The following is a 17,158-nucleotide window of genomic DNA, read 5'->3' as shown; positions in this document are numbered from 1 at the left end:
GAGGGGTGGGGGCGTGGCAGAGAGGAGGGGAAGTGTGGGGGAGAGGGGTGGGGGCGTGGCAGAGGAGGGAGAAGTGCGGGGGTGGGGGGGGGGAGGGGTGCGTGGGGGGAGAGGGGGGGGCGTGGCAGAGAGGAGGGCGAAGTGTGGGGGAGAGGGGTGGGGGCGTGGCAGAGGAGGAGTGGGGCGAGAGGGGTGGGGGCGTGGCAGAGAGGAGGGGCGGGGCGTGGCAGAGAGGAGGGGGAGAGGGGTGGGGGCGTGGCAGAGAGGAGGGGTGGGGGTGTGGCAGAGAGGAGGGGTGGGGACGAGGCAGAGAGGAGGGGTGGGGGCGTGGCAGAGAGGAGGGTGAGGTGCGGGGGAGAGGGGTGGGGCGGTGCGGAGAGCAGGGCTAAGTGGGGGGTGGGGGCGGTGCAGAGAGCAGGGCGAAGTGGGGGGGGTGCAGAGCAGGGCTAAGTAGGGGGTGGAGGCGGTGCAGAGAGCAGGGTGAAGTGGGGGGCCGTGGCAGAGGAGAGCGAAGTGGGGGTGAGAGGGGTGGGGGCGGGGGAGAGGGGTGGGGGCGTGGCAGAGAGGAGGGTGAAGTGCGGGGGAGAGGGGGTGGGGGGGGGGGAGAGGGGTGGGGGCGTGGCAGAGAGGAGGGTGAAGTGCGGGGGAGAGGGGTGGGGCGGTGCGGAGAGCAGGGCTAAGTGGGGAGGTGGGGGCGGTGCAGAGAGCAGGGCTACGTGGAGGGGTGGGGGCGGTGCAGGGTGAAGTGAGGGGGTGCAGGGGGTGCAGGGGGCGGGCAGAGAGGAGTGGGGGCGTGGCAGAGAGGAGGGGTTGTTGGCATGGCAGAGAGGAGGGTGAAGTGCGGGGGAGAGGGGTGGGGCGGTGTGGAGAGCAGGGCTAAGTGAGGAGGTGGGGGCGGTGCAGAGAGCAGGGCTACGTGGAGGGGTGGGGGCGGTGCAGGGTGAAGTGAGGGGGGTGCAGGGCGAAGTGGGGGTGTGGCAGAGAGGAGGGGTGGGGGTGTGGCGGAGGGTGGGGGCATGGCAGAGAGGAGGGTGAAGTGCGGGGGAGAGGGGTGGGGCGGTGCGGAGAGCAGGGCTAAGTGGGGAGGTGGGGGCGGTGCAGAGAGCAGGGCTACGTGGAGGGGGTGGGGGCGGTGCAGGGTGAAGTGAGGGGGTGCAGAGAGCAGGGCGAAGTGGGGGGTGCAGAGAGCAGGGCGAAGTGGGGGTGGTGCAGAGAGCAGGGCGAAGTGGGGGTGGTGCAGAGAGGAGGGCGAAGTGGGGGTGGTGCAGAGAGGAGGGTGAAGTGCGGGGGAGAGAGGAGGGTGAAGTGCAGGGGAGAGGGGTGGGGTGGTGCGGAGAGCAGGGCGAAGTGGGGGGTGGCAGCTGTGCAAAGAGGAGGGCGAAGTGGGAGGGGTGGGGGTGGTGCGGAGAGGAGGGCGAAGTGGGGGGGTGAGGGGTGCAGAGAGGTGGGGGTGGTGCAGAAGTAGGGGGGTGGCAGCTGTGGGAGGGGAGAGGGGTGGGGGCAGTGCATAGTGGGGGTGAGAGGGGAGGCAGTGCATTGAGGGGGGCGAAGTTGCAGACTCTGGCTGTGCTACTGCTGCTGCTGGATCGGGCCTGGCACTGCCATGTGGGTTGGGCTGGCACTGGATGCATTGTTCCCCCCAGGGATTTCTCTTCCCAGCACTACAGTGACAGAGCAGAGGGGGGGAGTAGTGATAACTATTAGCTAGGGCATCGAAAGGACCTTCCAGTTCCTCTGAGGACTCTTACATTTTTGGAATTCTGTTTTTTTTTTTCTCCCTCCATGGCCTCTTTCTTGTAATGGAAACCAGGATGAGGAAAATCCAGGCACTCAGAGACGACTCCTGGCTATCGTCCTAGTCAAGGATTCTGTGAACTCTGCTTTCTGTTTCAGCTGTGGAGAGGTAACCTGAAGGTAAAGGATCTTATGTTTCGTATTCTAATGTTTACTAGATAGATTTGTGTGTGTGTGTGTGTGTGTGTGTGTGTGTGTATGTGTGTGGTGATCGTTCTCCCCCACTGCTTGGCACATGGATTAATAGCATCTGTTAGCAGCAGCTTGGCCATCCATCCTACTTTCTCTGGACTGGATGTGTGTAGGGCAATATTTGGGTTCCTCCTTCAGGCCTAGTTGGCAGGACGTTTGTCCCTCTATGACACTTACTTGGCTCTGAGAGAAAGAAACAGGCTTTGTTTTACAAGAAAATGGAAAGAGATGCACTCTGCAACTGTTCATCTTGGCCTTGTAGCTTTGTTGGTGAGTTGGAATATAGGCCTATAATGTGATTCAAAATATGGAATTCCCCTACAGTGCTGGCATGCAAAGTTTCACCTTTACATTCAAATGCCAACTGTTTAGTCTACAGGTGTTATTTGGGTTGCCATGGTAACACAGGGGCCTAGCCTGGAAAGTCGGAGTGGGGACACTGTCCATCTTTCGCCCTGAGACACCATCTCGCACAAGGCCATGTAAAATCTTGTCGAACCATGTCAGTTTTCCCAATTGTGTTTCAATGGCTCTGTGGCTGCAGCCTTTTAGCTAGTATTTGAAATAAGCCTAGGTGCTTTCTTGTGAGTGGAGCCTAGGTGATTTATTCTCAGTAGAGCCTAGGTGATTTATTCTGAGTAGAGCCTAGGTGATTTATTCTGAGTAGAGCCTAGGTGATTTATTGTGAGTGGAGCCTAGGTGATTTATTCTCAGTAGAGCCTAGGTGATTTATTCTGAGTAGAGCCTAGGTGATTTATTCTGAGTAGAGCCTAGGTGATTTATTCTCAGTAGAGCCTAGGTGATTTATTCTCAGTAGAGCCTAGGTGATTTATTCTCAGTAGAGCCTAGATGATTTATTCTCAGTAGAGCCTAGGTGATTTATTCTCAGTAGAGCCTAGGTGTTTGCTTCTGTGTAGAGCCTAGGTGATTTATTCTCAGTAGAGCCTAGGTGATTTATTCTGAGTAGAGCCTAGGTGATTTATTCTGAGTAGAGCCTAGGTGATTTATTCTCAGTAGAGCCTAGGTGATTTATTCTCAGTAGAGCCTAGGTGATTTATTCTCAGTAGAGCCTAGATGATTTATTCTCAGTAGAGCCTAGGTGATTTATTCTCAGTAGAGCCTAGGTGTTTGCTTCTGTGTAGAGCCTAGGTGATTTATTCTCAGTAGAGCCTAGGTGATTTATTCTCAGTAGAGCCTAGGTGATTTATTCTCAGTAGAGCCTAGATGATTTATTCTCAGTAGAGCCTAGGTGATTTATTCTCAGTAGAGCCTAGGTGTTTGCTTCTGTGTAGAGCCTAGGTGATTTATTCTCAGTAGAGCCTAGGTGTTTGTTAAAGGAAAAATCAACTGTGCGTATTACAAATACAGTGGGGCAAAAAAGTATTTAGTCAGCCACCAATTGTGCAAGTTCTCTCACTTAAAAAGATGAGGCCTGTAATTTTCATCATAGGTACACTTCAACTATGACAGACAAAATGAGAGAAAAAAAATCCAGAAAATCACAGTGTAGGATTTTTTAATGAATTTATTTGCAAATTATGGTGGAAAATAAGTATTTGGTCATTAACAAAAGTTTATCTTAATACTTTGTTATATACCCTTTGTTGGCAATGAAAGAGGTCAAACGTTTTCTGTAAGTCTTCACAAGGTTTTCACACACTGTTGCTGGTATTTTGGCCCATTCCTCTATGCAGATCTCCTCTAGAGCAGTGATGTTTTGGGGCTGTTGCTGGGCAACACAGACTTTCAACTCTCTCCAAAGATTTTCTATGGGGTTGAGATCTGGAGACTGGCTAGGCCACTCCAGGACCTTGAAATGCTTCTTACGAAGTATGTCCTTCGTTGCCCGGCGGTGTGTTTGGGATCATTGTCATGCTGAAAGACCCAGCCACGTTTCATCTTCAATGCCCTTGCTGATGGAAGGAGGCTTTCACTCAAAATCTCACGATACATGGCCCCATTCATTCTTTCCTTTATACGGATCAGTCGTCCTGGTCCCTTTGCAGAAAAACAGCCCCAAAGCATGATGTCTCCACCCCCATGCTTCACAGTAGGTATGGTGTTCTTTGGATGCAACTCAGCATTCTTTGTCCTCCAAACACGACGAGTTGAGTTTTTACCAAAAAGTTCTATTTTGGTTTCATCTGACCATATGACGTTCTCCCAAACCATCCAAATGCTCTCTAGCAAACTTCAGACGGCCCTGGACATGTACTGGCTTAAGCAGGGGGACACGTCTGGCACTGCAGGATTTGAGTCCCTGGCGGCATAGTGTGTTATTGATGGTAGGCTTTGTTACTTTGGTCCCAGCTCTCTGCAGGTCATTCACTAGGTCCCCCGTGTGGTTGTGGGATTTTTGCTCACCGTTCTTGTGATCATTTTGACCCCACGGGGTGAGATCTTGCGTGGAGCCCCAGATCGAAGGAGATTATCAGTGGTCTTGTATGTCTTCCATTTCCTAATAATTGCTCCCACAGTTGATTTCTTCAAACCAAGCTGCTTACCTATTGCAGATTCAGTCTTCCCAGCCTGGTGCAGGTCTACAATTTTGTTTCTGGTGTCCTTTGACAGCTCTTTGGTCTTGGCCATAGTGGAGTTTGGAGTGTGACTGTTTGAGGTTGTGGACAGGTGTCTTTTATACTGATAACAAGTTCAAACAGGTGCCATTAATACAGGTAACGAGTGGAGGACAGAGGAGCCTCTTAAAGAAGAAGTTACAGGTCTGTAAGAGCCAGACATCTTGCTTGTTTGTAGGTGACCAAATACTTATTTTCCACCATAATTTGCAAATAAATTCATAAAAAATCCTACAATGTGATTTTCTGGATTTTTTTTCTTCTCATTTTGTCTGTCATAGTTGAAGTGTACCTATGATGATAATTACAGGCCTCTCATCTTTTTAAGTGGGAGAACTTGCACAATTGGTGGCTGACTAAATACTTTTTTGCCCCACTGTATGTTAGCCCTCCTTATCTCCCTCTCAGGCATTGACTGTTTTGGACCAGAGATTCCGGTCCCCGTACCAGAAACTTGTGACGGGACGGAGGAGTGGACACAAACTAAGAACCCTCTTCGCTACAGCCAGCTGTGTTGGATGCAGCTGAATAACAAGCTGAGAAAAAGAAAGAGCATTGGACTTTCCTTCTCCATTCAGAGGACTGCCATCCATGTGGTGGTATGATGAGACTGTGAGTCAGGAGAAACACAATCAGACGGGATCAGATTGATAGAGGGAGAGAAAGAAAGGTAGAGGAGTGAGTGTCAAGGTGCCCTCCTGACCCCAAGGTGATAGCACCAGTCAAGGCAGCAGGATGACCAGCCTGTTCAGGCGAAGCAACAGTAATGGAGGCTCCGGTGGGGGAGGAGGAGTAGGAGGTGGTGGTTCTTCCCCAGGAGAGCTCAACAACAGCCGGCCTAACCGACAGGTGCGGCGCCTGGAGTTCAACCAGGCCATGGAGGACTTCAAGATCATGTTCCCCACCATGGATTACGAGGTCATCGAGTGCGTCCTGCGCTCCAACAACGGGGCGGTGGACGCCACCATCGACCAGCTCCTCCAGATGAGCATCGACGGAGAGGGATCGGATGACAGCTCTGACTCCGATGATAGCATCCCACCAGAGGTCAGTCAGTGCAGGGTCAAGGCTTCCATATGTTTTGCTAGGCGAACCGAACAAGGGTGCTCACGTAAGTCCTTAAAATATCTTTGCTTAAACTAGAATAAAGCGGCAATAGTACTGTTTGTCCATCTTGAGATGCCGTAGTGAAGACCCTTGCCAGCTGGTCAGTGCATGCTCTGAGTACGCTTCCTGGTATTCTGTCTGGCCCCGCAATCTTGCGAATGTTAACCTGTTTAAAGATCTTACTCACACGGGCCTCCCGAGTGGCGCAGTGGTCTGAGGCACTGCATCGCAGTGCTAGAGGCGTCACTGCAGACGCATGGGACTGCCAGCCACGATCGGGAGTCCCATAGTTAGGGAAGGGTATGGACAGATGACGCTGGGCCAATTTAGACCTTTAAAAGGGTTAACATTGGCAAGGTCACAGGGCCAGATGGAATGTCTCTCTCTCTATCTCTCTCTCTCCCCTCCTGTTCTTGTTGTAGTCTAGGTTTTAGTCAATAATAAATAATACATTGTGTCACAGTACCACACATAAAGAAGGAACTGCAACCCATGTCATCTCACTACAATATAAATAGTAAAGTAGTGCTGTTTTGTGTGCTCCAGTTACCTTACCAGACACTAACCCCCCAACCAGCTTCTCTCCTAAAACTTTAATTATTTATCTTACTGACATGACTGATTTGAATGAGTAAATGTATATTAACGTTATTGGGACATACTCTCTCTTTCTCTTGGTCTTCTCCATTCCCTGGGCTAGATTCTGGAGAGGTCATTAGAACCTGACAGTTCTGACGAGGAACCTCCCCCCATCTACTCACCGCCCACTTATGACATGCACATCTACGACAGGAAGTACCCCGAGGCCCCGCCCACTCCTCCACCCAGGTAAATTGTCATACTATCACAGGAGGCTGGTGGGAAGAGCTATAGGTGAACAGGCTCATTGTAATGGCTGGAATGGAAAGATTGGAGTCAAACACGTTGTTTCCATGTTTGACATGTTTGGTACCATTCCATTTATTCCATTCCAGCCATTACAATGAGCCCTTCCTCCTATATATGCTCCCTATATATGCTCCCACCAGCCTCCTCTGTACTATACTATACAGTTCAACAGATCTACAAAATGCCCAGAGAAGAGTTGAACCTATCAGTCATCTGTCTATGGTAATTCTTTAATTATGTATAGAATATGTGCATCTGGAACGTGAACACGGATTACTTTATGGAAGGAGGGATGCATGTTTTAAAAACCCCGACAGGACCTTTTGGTTTGCATGCAATCCCCTAGCCTGTACTCTATAAAGCCCAAAGGAACAGAGGAAGTGGTCCTATGGGGCCCTGGAATTTATATGCTCAGGCCTGTGGATATCACAGCCGACCACATGCTGTTATAGTTCGTCAAGGTTCCACCTGGTGGCCATTTTAGGAACTGTGTGTGTGTGTGTGTGTGTGTGTGTGTGTGTGTGTGTGTGTGTGTGTGTGTGTGTGTGCGTGTGTGTGTGTGTGTGTGTGTGCGTGTGCGTGTGTGTGTGTGTGTGAGTGGTGCTTGTGTATCACTGGACCAGTTAATAACAAAAATCCATGTAATTGAATTTGCTTCAAGCCCCATTGTCCATGATTTATGATTCAAGACCATGTCCACATTTGCTCTGCTTCACACCACCAGCTGGGAGATTCACAGTAATTTACTTTTTGGACTGTACAAAGTGGTGTGTTAAATGTGGTGACTGCTGCTCAAAGGGGATTTTATTGTGAAGACAAACAGACATGAATTATTATTTGTGTTTTCATGCATTGCGTACTTTTCACAGCATCAGTACACAATGTATGATGTGTGCGTTTAGTTTAGTTCTAGTGTGACATGGCATATGAATCTCTCTCTAGTCTGACCTTAACCTTTTGAACCTTGTCTGACCTAGGTTTGAGGCCCAGCTCCCGCCAGGTCACCGGCAGGTCCGCAGCTACAGGAACTGGAATCCACCGTTGCTTGGCAACCTGCCAGATGATTTCCTGCGGATCCTGCCACAGCAACTGGATAGTGTACAGGTACACAGTGGATGTGAAGAAAACCACACACAAAAAATGCATTAGCAGTATGACATTATTATTAACAGCAGGGCGACATCCTGCTTACAGAAATCAATAGCAACTAAATGAAAACTCTCTTTCTCCATCTCTCCTCCTCTAGAGCTCACAGAGCAGTCTGTCCCAGCCTTCTTCTTCCTCCTCTCTGTCCTCCATCGTCCAGCAGACAAACCAGGGAGGTGTCTCCAAGCCAGGGACTGGTGGAGCCCTAGGGGCACCTGGAGGGCCCGGGGGCATGGCTGGGGTAGTCACGGAGCAGGAGCGTAAACTGAAACAGTACCTGGATGATGAACGCATCGCTCTGTTCCTCCAGAACGAGGAGTTCATGAGGGAGCTGCAGCGCAACCGCGAGTTCCTTGTCGCCCTTGAGAGAGGTGTGTGTCATGCACAGATATGCATACATGGTCACCTGCATGATAAACTTTAACACACAGAATACATGTTCAGGACACAGTAGGCAGTAGTCAAGTTTATGCTTTCTACGGAGCGAGTCAGCTACTGTTGAAAATGCTCTTCTCTCTTTCATGCTATGCTAGTTGCAAAGTCCCTTGTGTATCTCATGATGCTTCGCCCTACAAAAGTTTAACTTTGGGAAGCATGTCCCACTTTCATAAAGGTTTCTTAATAATAGATTAGATTCTGCTATGTGTCCCCATATTGCGTTATAACATCCAGCTTTCTCTGTTTTAGATCGCTTGAAGTACGAATCAAAGAAATTCAAGTCCAATCATTCATCCTCTTACATGGAGAATTCCACAGCAGGTAGATGTCATTCATCCTCTTACATGGAGAATTCCACAGCAGGTAGATGTCATTCATCCTCTTACATGGAGAATTCCACAGCAGGTAGATGTCATTCATCCTCTTACATGGAGAATTCCACAGCAGGTAGATGTCATTCATAAGCTTCACCAGTAAGTGTGTGTGTGTGTGTGTGTGCGTGCGTGCGTGCGTTATTCAAACATCCAATAGGCCTACTCATATGAATGACTTTGGGTTTATTTTGATAATGTCCCTTTACTACCACTGGGTATGGTGAATGCTTCTCCAAGTAGTTGTTGACACGATAAATGGCTTTCTCTGGAGTGATTCATTTAGTATTTTATTAGGATCCCCAAATATCCGCTGCCAGGAAACAAAAGTCAACAAATAAAATACAAAATATACATTACATCATTTTGTTATTTTATTTATTTATATTTAAATTTTTGTTTATTTAGTAAATATTTTCTTAACCAACAATGCAGTTTAAAAACAAAATAAGAGTTAAGGGCTTGTAAGTAAGCATTTCACAAATAACATTTGATTTGATTTTGCTTTGATAATACAATACAAAATATATATTTTTAAAAAATGTAAGTCTCCTTTAAAGTCAGTTGTTTTTTAAAAATATATTTTTATTGCTAGCTTGAGTTACCTTGGGTGACAGAGAGTTCCACATAATCATGGCTCTATTTAATACTGAGTGTTTCCCAGCCTCTGTTCTGGACCTGGGGACTGTGAAGAAACCTCTGGTTAAATGTCTTGTGTTGTACCGATGAGTGTCCGAACTGTGTGTTTCCCAGACTCTGTTCTGGACCTGGGGACTGTGAAGAGACCTCTGGTTAAATGTCTTGTGTTGTACCGATGAGTGTCCGAACTGTGTGTTTCCCAGACTCTGTTCTGGACCTGGGGACTGTGAAGAGACCTCTGGTTAAATGTCTTGTGTTGTACCGATGAGTGTCCGAACTGTGTGTTTCCCAGACTCTGTTCTGGACCTGGGGACTGTGAAGAGACCTCTGGTTAAATGTCTTGTGTTGTACCGATGAGTGTCCCACTGTTTGAACAGATAGTTTGTGACCTTTAACCCATTAACACCTCGCACAAAGACCAATCGTGATACAGTCAACTTTGAGCCAGGAGAGATTGACATGCATAGCACTGACATTTGCCCTCCGTGTACATTTGCCCTCCGTGTATATTGATTTAGATGAAAACAGAGCAGCGTCTTATCATGGACAGACCTCTTCCCATTTTAGCAGCCATTGAGCATATACAGTGCCTTCGGGAAAGTATTCAGACCCCTTGACTTTTTCCAAATTTTGTTACATTAGACTTATTGTAAAATGGGTTAAAAATATAATAATCCTCAACAATCTACACACAATACCCGATAATGACGAAGCGAAAACAGTTTTTTAGAAATGTTTGCAAATGTTTTAGTAATAAAAAAACATCCCTTATTTAGATAAGTATTCAAACACTTTGCTATGAGACTCGAAATTGAGCTCAGGTGCATCCTGTTTCTGTTGATCATCCTTGATGTTTATACAACTTGATTGGAGTCCTCCCGTGGTAAATTAAATTGATTGGACATGATTTGAAAAGGCACAAACCTGTCTATATAAGGTCCCACAGTTGACGTCAGAGCAAAATCCAAGCCATGAGGTCGAAGGAATTGTCCGTAGAGCTCCAAGACAGGATTGTGTCTCGGCACAGATCTGGGGAAGAGTACCAAACAAGGTCTGCAGCAGGTCCCCAAGAATATAGTGGGCTTCATAGTTCTTAAATGGAAGAAGTTTAGTACCACCAAGACTCTTCCTAGAGCTGGCTTCCTGCCCAAACTGAGCAATCGGGGGAGAAGGGCCTTGGTCAGGCGGGTGACTAAGAACCCGATTGTCACTCTGACAGAGCTCTAGAGGTCCTCGTGGAGATGGGAGAAACTTCCAGAAGGACAACCATCTCTGCAGCAGTCCACCAATCATGCCTTTATGTAAGAGTGGCTAGACAGAAGCCACTCCACAGTAAAAGGCACACAGCCCACTTGGAGTTTGTCAAAAGGCACCTAGAAGACTCTTTGACCATGAGAAACAAGATAATTTTTCAGCGGCAGGTACTTGGAGACTAGTCAGGATCGAGGGACAGCTGAACGGAGCAAAGTACAGCGAGATCCTTGATGAAAACCTGCTCCAACAGGACAATGACCCTAAGCACACAGCCAAGACAATGCAGGAGTGACTTCAGGACAAGTCTCTGAATGTCCTTGAGTGGCCCAGCCAGAGCCCGGACTTCAACCCGATCGAACATCCCTGGAGAGACCTGAAAATAGCTATGCAGCGACGCTCCCCGTCCAACCTGACAGAGCTTGAGAGGATCTACATAGAAGAATGGGAGAAAATCCCCAAATACAGGTGTGCCAGCTTGTGTCGTCATACCCAACAATGCTGTAATCGCTGCCAAAGATAATTGAACAATGTACCAAGAAAAGGGTCTGAATACTTATGCAAATGTTATATTTTAATTTTTTATTTGTAATAAATTTGCAAAGATTTCTAAAAACCTGTTTTTGCTTTGTCATTATGGGTTATTGTGTGTAGATTGAGGGGGAATAGAATACGTTATCCATTTCAGAATAACACTTGAACGTAACAAAACGTGGAAACAGTCAAGTGGTCTGAATACTTTCCGAATGCACTGTATAGTAGGCCTAGCCTATAGAAAGCTGATGAGATCCTTCTCTTTTAAATAGAGGCCATCAAAACTCTGTTTTCTGCATAGCCTATAGAAATGTTGCGTGAACTTGTGGGCTCTCATTAAGTGTTTGATTAGATTTTCTATTACATTTCCATTGATGTCAGCGTGATTAGAGGGACAATAGAGTGCAGTTTGCAAGTTTGGTAGGCTACTATGTTTGGCAGCATGAGTGGAGGAGGCTTTGTTGCGAAAAAGGAAGCCATTTCTAGATTTAATTTAGGATTGGAGATGCTTAATGTGAGTCTGGAAGGAGAGTTTACAGTCTAACCAGACACCTAGGTATTTGTAGTTGTCCACGTATTCTAAGTCAGAGCCGTCCAGAGTAGTGATGCTAGAAGGCCGAGCAGGTGCGGGCAGCGATCGGTTGAAGAGCATGCGTTTAGTTTTACTAGCATTTAAGAGCAGTTGGAGGCCACGGAAGGAGTGTTGTATGGCATTGAGGCTCGTCTGGAGGTTTGTTAACAGTGTCCAAAGAAGGGTCAGAAGTATACAGAATGGTGTTGTCTGCGTAGAGGTGGATCAGAGAATCACCAGCAGCAAGACCGACATCATTGATGTATACAGAGAAAAGAGTCAGCCCGAGAATTGAACCCTGTGGCAACCCAATAGAGACTGCCAGAGGCCCGGACAACAGACCCTCCAATTTGACACACTTAACTCTATCAGAGAAGTAGTTGGTGAACCCGGCAAGGCAGTCATTTGAGAAAACAAGGCTGTTGAGTCTGCCGATAAGAATTGACAGAGTTGAAAGCCTTGGCCAGGTCGATGAAGACGGATGCACAGTATTATCTTTTATCAATGCTGGTTATGATATCGTTTAGGACCTTGAGCGTGGCTGAAGTGCACCCATGACCAGCTTGTAAACCAGATTGCATAGCGGAGAAGGTACGGTGGGATTCTAAATGGTCTGTGATCTGTTTGTTAACTTGGCTTTCGAAGACTTTAGAAAGGCAGGGCAGGATGGATATAGGTTGCAACAATTTCGGCAGATCATTTTAGAAAGAGAGGGTCCGGATTGTCTAGCCCAGCTGATTTGTAGGGATCCAGATTTTGCAGCTCTTTCAGATCATCAACTGTTTGGATTTGGGTGAAGGAGAAATGGGGGAGGCTTGGGCAAGTTGCTGTGGGGGATGCAGAGCTGTTGACTGGGGTAGGGGTAGCCAGGTGGAAAGTATGGCCAGCCGTAGAAAAATGCTTTTTGAAATTCTCAATTATCGTGGATTTATCGGTGGTGACAATGTTTCCTAGCCTCAGTGCAGATGGCAGCTGGGAGGAGGTGCTCTTGTTCTCCATGGACTTTACAGTGTCCCAGAACTTTTGGGAATTTGTGCTACAGGATGCAAATTTCTGTTAGGAAAGCAAAGGCTAGCTTTTTCAAACTGCTTGTGTGTATTGGTTCCCAACTTCCCTGAAAAGTTGCATTTTGCGGGGGCTATTCGTTGCAGATGCAGTACGCCAAAGGGTGTTTTTGTGCTGGTCAAGGGCAGTCATGTCTGGTTACTACAGAGTTTGTGTGTCTAAACTTTTGACTGGTACTGTACATACACATATACATTTATATAATTTGTTCTATAGTAATTAAAAAAACATAAAATTAAAAAAAAAAACATAAGTCTTAAAGTGCCCAGAGAAAATTTAACTACAGCCTTAGTCACCAATTAAGACTTTACAAAAATGGTTGAAGTAGATTGTTTGTTCACTACTCCGGTTCATTATTATATGTGAATGTGTGTTACTGCGTTAGTGTTTTCTCGTGTGATTAATATGCTTAGGTTTGTCTTTTACAACTAATTTCTTTGTTTCCAGGAGAGCACTGTGTTTCGAGGTCGATGGAGGCTTGTACTGCTGTGTCAGATGATGCCATGTTCAGAGACAAACTAAAACACATGGGCAAATGTAAGGCATCCTCTACCAGCAGGCCACTCAATACACATTATTACCATCCACTGTCTCTCTCTGGCAATGGCCAGTTAACGAACTCAATCACTAGAACAGCATACTTTTCTGTCTTCTCTCCCACCTAGCAACAAGAAAGAAGCTGTTTGAAATCGCCAGATCATTCTCTGACAAGACAAAGAGAAGAAAGTTAAAAAGAAGAACGCTCCTGAAGCACCAGTCGTATCCTTCATTGCCAGTCGATACTAATTTCCAATCAGAAACATTGGATGGGTTCCGTTTTTGCAGTGATGGCTTTTTATAGAACTCAATGTTCAAGTACCACATACTGTATAATACAGATGCATATGTATCAATATCCAGGCCTTTAGGTGTTTCCCTTGACCATATCCCCTCTAAGACTGGGCACAGCCAACTCCACAGCCAACCTCCTGGAAGATGTGGAGGGAAGCCCAGAAGATGGCCAGCCCAGAAGATCAGACACTCAGGAAGACGATGTGCCACACAAGGAGCCTTTGTCATGGTGAAAACCTGTCTCCTTCCTTGTTGGAAATTGTATCACTTTACTCTGTGTAACTACTATAGCCGCTCTAATGAAACATTATTGTTGACTTACATCATTTGTTTATAGATAGGCCGTTTGGCTGTAATCTGACACATGTCACCTCAATTTCAGATTCTCCAAGGCTGCACCACATCAGGGTTTCCATGGTGACAGCAGAATGACCCATGGCTGGTGGCCACGCAATACTTTGGCTCCCTCCCCTAACACAGGCCAGCCAATCTCAGGCCCAGAAGTGACCTGGGACCACCCCCTCGCCCAGGAGGAGAGGAAGCAGACTGCTACCACCTCTCCTTAACTCTGACTGTTCATAACCGCATTGGATTACCATTATAATCTCTGTATTATAACTCTTCATTAATATATGATTTCATATGTAAAGGGAAGATGCATTAGTCTTTTGACAGTTCTTTTTGTTGTTGTTGTGTCAGCTCCCTTTTATCCCCATTGCAGAAGGCATGGCAGCCCTGCTGGTGATGATCTTAACATATGGACTCATCTCGTGTTACCACTCTAATCTCTTTGATATGGCTGGGGTAGGTCACTCTAGAGCCAAAGTGTGCACAAGCACCTCTGAAATGGCCCATAATAAATCATGTTCACTCCCAGTACCCATGTGTTGCTATGCCCATTTGGTCACAGTTTTAAACAGACAGTAACCAGTGATGATGTGGCAAGTTTTCAACTAGAATCACAGCTCAATCCCATGTTTCCTGAAAGTTCAGGACACAGAAACAACTTGTAAACAGAGACACTAACATTACAGTTGACTCCCCCTTGTAAATCTGGATTTGCCTCGGAGCAATTTGACTGTAGATGATATCATCAGAGACCTGTGTGTGTCAGTCAAGGGGTTGTTATTTAAGTTGCCCTACTCAAATGTCAACAAACCCTTCTGTTGCACCCTCCTATATCAAAGAGGCATTCAAACCTGCCAAAAGGGTCACTTGTTCCAAGCGGGTCATATTTCATCCCATATTGTTATGTCAATGTGTAACTAAATGCCAAGTGTAACCTTTAATCCCATTTCAGGAACTCTGACAAACTTCTTAAGATTTCATGTGAACTGAAATATCCCTCAAGCTAACTGACTGCCATATCTCACTATTCTCATGTCTTTTTCAATACAGCCTTTATATACTAACCCTATTTCGTTGAGAGTGAGGGGTGCATATTGCTGAATTCGTGTTATTAATGAGTACACAATAATATAACTAGTAGAAATATTTGATAAACAAATATGCCAGTGATCTGTGCACATTGCTGATAAACATGTGTTTTATGTGGTGTAATGGGAAATTAACCGTTTGTAATGGGAAGTGTTGGGTATGGAGAGAGCAGAACATGATATGGATGATGCCTCTGTGAGGTGAGGACTGGCATTGATCTTGATTAGATGCTGTTGGGTGTATCGGTAGAAAAGAGGAGGCTGATGATGACCCAGCGCTGTGATATGAGTTTCAACAGACGGTCGAGCTAGATTTAAAGTCAACCCTTTGAGCCACTATCTGATTCGCAAGGTTTCACATTGATCTGTCACTTTCCCAACTATTGGAAATGATTACTGTCTTATTCTGAAGCCTTCTCCCCGAAGGGTGCTCTTTGCTCACGATCGTTAAAAAGGAAGGGACAGACTGGTGTAGGAAATGGTGGCAACTCTCTCCATCATGCTTCTAAAAATGGCAATGTTTTAAAATTGATGCATAAAAGTGAGCAAGCCAAGTGCACACTTTAGGGAGAAGGGTGGGGAACTGGAACACCAATTCATTCACTCTACCTTCTTAAATGGATTTACATGTAAATGTTTGATTTGCTACCTCTCAATCTAGATGGCTCCATGATTGAAACGTATGTTTTTACTATTGAAATTTAAGATGATTCAAATCACATCACCCATTTACAGTTTTTCCTTGATTCAGGAAAGAGACGTGTTTTAACCCTTCTCTGTCAGGATGTTGACAGAAGACCTCATTGGTGATAGGTCATGTGTTGTGTATATAAAGAGAAGGGTATGTTTGTTGAACATACGGAGAAAGTTTTGTCTGTACAAGTATTGATTGTGTGAAGGGAGGCTAAAATCGACCCTTTCAGTGTTCTTTTTGAAGTCTTGATGTTATGGATTGGGTTTGGAATTTTGCCCCTTTGACAATTTCTGTCTGTTGTCATTTTCTTGTTTGTTAGTTTTGCTCTCAGCATTTTTCTCATATAGGTCTTCAAACTCTCTAAACATGTTTGCCAATAAAATGTGTTTATTGCCCTTGCCATAATGAAAACGATTTGCCATAATATCACCCACTCGTTTATACTGTTTTTGAGCGGCAGATAGGGGGCGCCATTATCCAGCTTACTCAAACTGCCATCAGACTATCCAGACTTCATTGTTACTGTCATGCTATTCACATCAGTGGAGGCTGCTGAGGGGAGGACTGCTCATAATAATGGCTGGAATGGAACGAGTGGAATGGCATCAAACACCTAGAAACTATGTGTTGGATACCATTAAACTGATTCCGCTCCAGCCATTACCATAAGCCCGTCCTCCCCAATTAAGGTGCCACCAACCCCTGTGTGATTCACATTCATATCCATATAGGTATTTCAAATGGGTATTTGTAATATATACTACCGTTCAAAAGTTTGGAGTGACTTAGAAATGTGCTTATCTTTCAAAAACAAGGACATTTTTTGTCCATTTTAAAATAACATCAAATTGATCAGAAACACAGTGTAGACATTGTTAATGTTGTAAATGACTATTGTAGCTGGAAACAGCTGATTTTTATGGAGTATCTACATTGGTGTACAGAGGCCCATTATCAGCAACTGTCACTCCTGTGTTCCAATGGCACATTGTGTTAGCTAATCCAAGTTTATCATTTTAAAAGGCTAATTGATCATTAGAAAACCCTTTTGCAAAGATGTTAGCACAGCTGAAAACTGTTGTTCTGATTAAAGAAGCAATAAAACTGTCCTTCTTTAGACTAGTTGAGTATCTGGAGCATCAGCATTTGTGGGTTCGATTACAGGCTCAAAATGGCCAGAAACAAAGCACTTTCTTCTGAAACTTGTCAGTCTATTCTTGTTCTGAGAAATAAATGCAATTCCATGCGAGTAATTGCTAAGAAACTGAAAATCTCATACAACGCTGTGTACTACTCCCTTCACAGAACAGTGCAATCTGGCTATAACCAGAATAGAATGAGTGGGAGGCCCCGGTGCACAACTGAGCAAGAGGACAAGTACATTAGTGTTTAGTTTGAGAAACAGACGCCTTATTTTCAGTCCTCAACTGGCAGCTTCATTAAATAGTACGCAAAACACTAGTCTCAACGTCAACAGTGAAGAGGTGACTCTGGGATGCTGGCCTCTAGGCAGAGTTCCTCTGTCCAGTGTCTATGTTCTTTTGCCCATCTTAATCTTTTATCTTTATTGGCTAGTCTGAGATAAGGCTTTCTCTTTGCAACTCTGCCTAGAAGGCCAGTCAGTT

General features: G+C 45.8%; 1 protein-coding gene across 3 annotated transcripts in view; it reads left to right on the top strand.

The window, feature by feature from the left end:
* The window catches only part of LOC112267212 (CUE domain-containing protein 1), a 41,803-nt gene extending 25,870 nt beyond the window's left edge, over nt 1–15,933 (top strand). For 2 of the 3 annotated variants that reach the window (XM_024445420.2, XM_024445421.2), the window contains 10 exons: nt 1,811–1,914; nt 4,971–5,609; nt 6,370–6,497; nt 7,535–7,661; nt 7,804–8,074; nt 8,391–8,462; nt 13,020–13,109; nt 13,238–13,331; nt 13,510–13,632; nt 13,786–15,933. In XM_024445420.2, coding sequence (XP_024301188.1) covers nt 5,298–5,609; nt 6,370–6,497; nt 7,535–7,661; nt 7,804–8,074; nt 8,391–8,462; nt 13,020–13,109; nt 13,238–13,331; nt 13,510–13,632; nt 13,786 — 1,218 coding nt within the window. In that variant the 5' untranslated portion in view covers nt 1,811–1,914; nt 4,971–5,297 and the 3' untranslated portion in view covers nt 13,787–15,933. Of the gene's footprint in view, nt 1–1,810; nt 1,915–4,949; nt 5,610–6,369; nt 6,498–7,534; nt 7,662–7,803; nt 8,075–8,390; nt 8,463–13,019; nt 13,110–13,237; nt 13,332–13,509; nt 13,633–13,785 lie in introns of all 3 variants that reach the window. The other variant, XM_024445423.2, reaches the window with a different exon arrangement.
* The last annotated feature ends 1,225 nt before the right edge of the window (nt 15,934–17,158 follow it).

Source organism: Oncorhynchus tshawytscha, linkage group LG14 (genome assembly GCF_018296145.1).
Source record: "Oncorhynchus tshawytscha isolate Ot180627B linkage group LG14, Otsh_v2.0, whole genome shotgun sequence".
In the NCBI taxonomy this organism is placed as follows: Eukaryota; Metazoa; Chordata; class Actinopteri; order Salmoniformes; family Salmonidae; genus Oncorhynchus; species Oncorhynchus tshawytscha.
Note: the sequence above shows the minus strand (reverse complement) of the source record. Positions and strands in the feature narration are given on the sequence as shown.